This window comes from Dendrobates tinctorius, unplaced genomic scaffold (genome assembly GCF_039654945.1).
Source record: "Dendrobates tinctorius isolate UK_male_01 unplaced genomic scaffold, ASM3965494v1 ptg000348l, whole genome shotgun sequence".
Taxonomy (NCBI): domain Eukaryota; kingdom Metazoa; phylum Chordata; class Amphibia; order Anura; family Dendrobatidae; genus Dendrobates; species Dendrobates tinctorius.
In genome coordinates, this window is record NW_027362014.1 from 872,924 (window position 1) to 878,665 (window position 5,742).

At 52.9% G+C, this 5,742-nt stretch overlaps 1 protein-coding gene across 1 annotated transcript; it reads right to left on the bottom strand.

Annotated features, from left to right (window-relative positions):
- Positions 1-2,414: 2,414 nt before the first annotated feature.
- On the bottom strand, positions 2,415-5,321 carry LOC141075013 (uncharacterized). Its single transcript, XM_073562330.1, has 3 exons — positions 5,298-5,321; positions 4,296-4,969; positions 2,415-4,099 (listed from the first exon to the last, which is right to left on the bottom strand). Exons 1-3 carry the CDS (start codon positions 5,319-5,321, stop codon positions 2,764-2,766), a joined length of 2,034 nt encoding a protein of 677 aa, XP_073418431.1. The 3' UTR covers positions 2,415-2,763.
- Between the last annotated feature and the right edge of the window lie 421 nt (positions 5,322-5,742).

Sequence of the window (5,742 nt, forward strand, 5' to 3'; positions counted from 1 at the left end):
GGGCTTAGATAGAGCCAGGCTATGACTCATAGACTATGACGCGGCGTCTGGAGGCACGTTTGCCCCTCTCCTATATGCTAACAAGCTCCTTAGAGAGATTATTCTCCCCATAACTGAAGGTCACACCGACCGAAACGTCTTTTTTGTGTACTACAATAAATCTCTCTGCAAACATCTTTAAGTTGAGTGCTAGGCTTATATTTATTGCTTTAACGGTTTGGGAAAATAACCTTAGCACCCTCTATAGTTGTGCTCACGGTGTTTATCTATACACTCATCCCTAGAGGCCTTTGTGGGGACATCACTCTGTGAGGGGGCCTTTGTGGGGTCATCATACTGTGTGGAGGCCTTTGTGGGGACATCATACTGTGTGGGGGCTACTTGGGGACATCATATTGTGAGGGGGGCCTTTGTTGGGACATCATACTGTGTGGGGGCCTTTGTGGGGTCATCATACTGTGTGGGGGCCTTTGTGGGGACATCATACTGTGTGGGGGCCTTTGTGGGGACATCATACTGTGTGGGGACTACTTGGGGACATCATACTGTGTGGAGGCCTTTGTGGGGACATCATACTGTGTGGGGGCTACTTGGGGACATCATACTGTGTGGGGGCCTTTGTGGGGACATCATACTGTGTGGGGGCTACTTGGGGACATCATACTGTGAGGGGGGGCCTTTGTGGGGACATCATACTGTGAGGGGGCCTTTGTGGGGTCATCATACTGTGTGGAGGCCTTTGTGGGGACATCATACTGTGTGGGGGCCTTTGTGGGGACATCATACTGTGTGGGGGCTAATTGGTGATATCATACTGTGAGGGGGGGCCTTTGTGGGGACATCATACTGTGAGGGGGGGCCTTTGTGGGGACATCATACTGTGTGGGGGCTACTTGGTGAAATCATACTGTGAGGGGGGCCTTTGTGGGGACATCATACTGTGTGTGGGCCTTTGTGGGGACATCATACTGTGTGGGGGCTACTTGGGGACATCATACTGTGTGGGGGCCTTTGTGGGGACATCATACTGTATGGGGGCCTTTGTGGGGACATCATTCCGTGTGGGGGCCTTTGTGGGGACATCATACTGTGTGGAGGCCTTTGTGGGGACATCATACTGTGTGTGGGCCTTTGTGGGGACGTCATACTGTGTGGGGGCTACTTGGGGACATCATACTATGAGGGGGGGCCTTTGTGGGGACATCATTCTGTGTGTGGGCCATTGTGGGGTCATACTGTGTGGAGGCCTTTGTGAGGACATCATGCTGTGTGTGGGCCTTTGTGGGGAGATCATACTGTGAGGGGGGCCTTTGTGGGGATATCGTACAGTGAGGGGGGCCTTTGTTGGGTCATCATACTGTGTGGAGGCCTTTGTGGGGACATCATACTGTGTGGAGGCTACTTGGTAACATACTGTGAGGGGGGCCTTTGTGGGGACATCATACTGGGAGGAGGGCCTTTGTGGGGACATCATACTGTGTGTGGGCCTTTGTGGGGACGTCATACTGTGTGGGGGCCTTTGTAGGGACATTATACTGTGTGGGGGCGACATTGGGACATCATACTGTGTGGGGGCCTTTGTGGGGACATCATACTGTGTGGGGGCCTTTGTGGGGACATCATACTGTGTGGGGGCCTTTGTGGGGTCATCATACTGTGTGGGGGCCTTTGTGGGGTCATCATACTGTGTGTGGGGCCTTTGTGGGGACATTATACTGTGGGGGGCCTTTGTGGGGTCATCATACTGTGTGGGGGTCTTTGTGGGGACATCATACTGTGTGTGGGCCTTTGTGGGGACGTCATACTGTGTGGAGGCCTTTGTAGGGACATTATACTGTGTGGGGGCGACTTTGGGACATCATACTGTGTGGGGGCATCATACTGTGTGGGGGTCTTTGTGGGGTCATTAAACTGTGTGGGGGCCTTTGTGGGGACATCATACTGTGTGGAGGCCTTTGTGGGGACATCATACTGTGTGGGGGCCTTTGTGGGGACATTATACTGTGTGGGGGCCTTTGTGGGGACATCATACTGTGTGGAGGCCTTTGTGGGGACATCATACTGTGTTTGCAGCTGTTGATTAAGATACAAGGTCAGGATAATAGCAACCTATGATATATACATGTGATAAATAGCAGGAATGACAGGTTATATAAGCTGTTACTGATTATTACATCACGTGGTCACAAGTATCAGTGGCACCGAGTCACCAGACTTAATTGTCAATAATAAGTGCAAAAAATATAAAACCATAATAAGGAGCAGAAGAAACTTCTATTCCTCCTTGATGCCAGACAATGGATAATTCCCCGACTCTAGGTGGCGCTGTGCGTATGGCAGCTCCAGGCTTGGAGGGCCTGGGGCCCCTGCTTGGCGTCTATATATCAATCACGAATAACGATGGCAAACGTCAATCTGGTGAAAAAGAATTTGATGTCTTTATTTGGGTCTCAGCACTGGCATCATCTCTGCTCCATGACAATGAATGGATGCAGTCAGTGGATTCTGACACTTTCCGTCCGTGGAAGAAAAAAGAAACAAGAAAAACAAAATCAGGAAAATGATCCAGGAGGCTTCCCTGCTCCACATCCACAAAGACGGGTATAACATGTGCAAAGTGCCACTCACAGGGCCCGGGGAGTGCGGGGGCCACATTGGATCAATACTGAGGTTATACTATTGCTTACATGGTTTTCTGCTGTAGACCCCCGAGTGCGGTAGAAGCGCAGCCATGGTCGCCTTCATGTACAAAATAACCTGAGTTTACGTGTCTACATTTCTACATTGTGCAACATGAGTACAAGGACGAAGCTCAGTGACAGTTACAGTGATATCGCGCAGACCCCGATAGACGCACAGAAGATTCCCCACACGATCTGTCCCCCAAAAGAGCCCTCCAGTCCGGCTGATAGTGGCTTCACTTCTACTATGACACAAGGCTGTGAGGCAGAGGTGAAAAAGACTGCGAGGCAGAGGCGAAAAAGACTGCGAGGCAGAGGCGAGGACTGCGAGGCAGAGGTGAAAAAGACTGCGAGGCAGAGGCGAAAAAGACTGCGAGGCAGAGGTGAGGACTGCGAGGCAGAGGTGAAAAAGACTGCGAGGCAGAGGCGAAAAAGACTGCGAGGCAGAGGCGAAAAAGACTGCGAGGCAGAGGCGAAAAAGACTGCGAGGCAGAGGCGAGGACTGCGAGGCAGAGGTGAAAAAGACAGAGGCAGAGGCGAGGACTGCGAGGCAGAGGTGAAAAAGGCTGCGAGGCAGAGGCGAGGACTGCGAGGCAGAGGTGAAAAAGACTGCGAGGCAGAGGCAAGGTCTGCGAGGCAGAGGTGAAAAAGACTGCGAGGCAGAGGTGAAAAAGACTGCGAGGCAGAGGTGAAAAAGACTGCGAGGCAGAGGCGAGGACTGCGAGGCAGAGGTGAAAAAGACAGCGAGGCAGAGGCGAGAACTGCGAGTCAGAGGTGAAAAAGACTGAGAGGCAGAGGCAAGGACTGCGAGGCAGAGGCGAGGACTGTGAGGCAGAGGTGAAAAGACTGCGAGGCAGAGGTGAGGACTGTGAGGCAGAGGTGAAAAAGACTGCGAGGCAGAGGCAAAGACTGTGAGGCAGAGGCGAGGACTGCGAGGCAGAGGTGAAAAAGACTGCGAGGCAGAGGCGAGGACTGCGAGGCAGAGGTGAAAAAGACTGCGAGGCAGAGGTGAAAAAGACTGCGAGGCAGAGGTGAAAAAGACTGAGGCAGAGGCGAGGACTGCGAGGCAGAGGTGAAAAAGACTGCGAGGCAGAGGCAAGGACTGCGAGGCAGAGGTGAAAAAGACTACGAGGCAGAGGTGAAAAAGACTGCGAGGCAGATGTGAGGACTGCAAGGCAGAGGTGAAAAAGACTGCAAGGCAGAGGCGAGGACTGCGAGGCAGAGGTGAAAAAGACTGCGAGGCAGAGGCGAGGAATGCGAGGCAGAGGTGAAAAAGACTGCGAGGCAGAGGTGAAAAAGACTGCGCGGCAGAGGCGAGGACTGAGGCAGAGGTCAAAAAGACAGGGGCAGAGGTGAAAAAGACTGCGAGGCAGAGGTGAAAAAGACTACGAGGCAGTGAAAAAGACTGCGAGGCAGAGGTGAAAAAGACTGCGAGGCAGAGGTGAAAAAGACTGCGAGGCAGAGGTGAAAAAGACTGCGAGGCAGAGGTGAAAAAGACTGCGAGGCAGAGGCGAGGACTGCGAGGCAGAAGTGAAAAAGACTGCAAGGCAGAGGCAAGGACTGCGAGGCAGAGGTGAAAGACTGCGACACAGAGGTGAGGACTGCGAGGCAGAGGCGAGGACTGCGAGGCAGAGGCGAGGACTGCGAGGCAGAGGTGAAAAAGACTGCAAGGCAGAGGCGAGGACTGCGAGGCAGAGGTGAAAAAGACTGCGAAGCAGAGGTGAAAAAGACTGCGAGGCAGAGGTGAAAAAGACTGCGAAGCAGAGGTGAAAAAGACTGCGAAGCAGAGGTGAAAAAGACTGCGAAGCAGAGGTGAAAAAGACTGCGAGGCAGAGGTGAAAAAGACTGCGAGGCAGAGGTGAAAAAGACTGCGAGGCAGAGGCGAGGACTGCTAGGCAGAGGTGAAAAAGACTACGAGGCAGTGAAAAAGACTGTGAGGCAGAGGCGAGGACTGTGAGGCAGAGGCGAGGACTGCGAGGCAGAGGTGAAAAAGACTGCGAGGCAGAGGTGAAAAAGACTGAGGCAGAGGTGAAAAAGACTGCGAGGCATAGGCGAGGACTGCTAGGCAGAGGTAAAAAAGACTGCGAGGCAGAGGTGAAAAAGACTACGAGGCAGTGAAAAAGACTGCGAGGCAGAGGCGAGGACTGCGAGGCAGAGGTGAAAAAGACTGCGAGGCAGAGGCGAGGACTGCGAGGCAGAGGTGAAAAAGACTGCGAGGCAGCAGCTTGAAGGGACTGCGAGGCAGCGGCTAGAATTACACATGGTATTAGTGCAAGAGCGCAGCAACACTAGAGCATAAATTGCATTAAATACTTTGAATACCAGGTGGCAGCAGTAAGCTTTTCTGTGACACCAGGGGGCAGCACTGAGCTTCTCTGTGACACCAGGGGGCAGCAGTGAGCTTCTCTGTGACACCAGGGGGCAGCACTGAGCTTCTCTGTGACACCAGGGGGCAGCAGTGAGCTTCTCTGTGACACCAGGGGGCAGCACTGAGCTTCTCTGTGACACCAGGGGGCAGCACTGAGCTTCTATGCGACACCAGGGGGCAGCAGTGAGCTTCTGTCTGTGACACCAGGGGGCAGCAGTGAGCCACATCATGTGACAGTCTGCATGTACCATGAGTCTCTGCAGCGCCAGCATCTATCTGGTGAACTGGACCTTTAACACTTCCAGTCGATCTCGGCAGATTCTGTGGAAGGATCAGAATATTACAATCTCAGCGCACTCATGGAGACAAGATGGCGACATTTCCTTCCACACGTGATCAGCCTGATAGCGGGCGTTAGCGCCAGACGGCCGGCCACTTCCACGGCGCTGATATTAGTCTCACGGATGAATAAGATATGACATTCCCCTGAGTAATCCGGAGGCCGCATGAGGGAACCCCGCGTCACCCACCGACTCTGGCTCGAGGATGAAATAAGGGTTAATAGTAAAAACACTGAATAAAAATCTTTACCAAAAAATCTCATATAAAAGGCGGCAAAAAGGAAACGTAAAAGTTTCAAACACTGAGAAACCTCCGCAAATAATCACAGAGCGCGAAGCGGGCTACACCGCC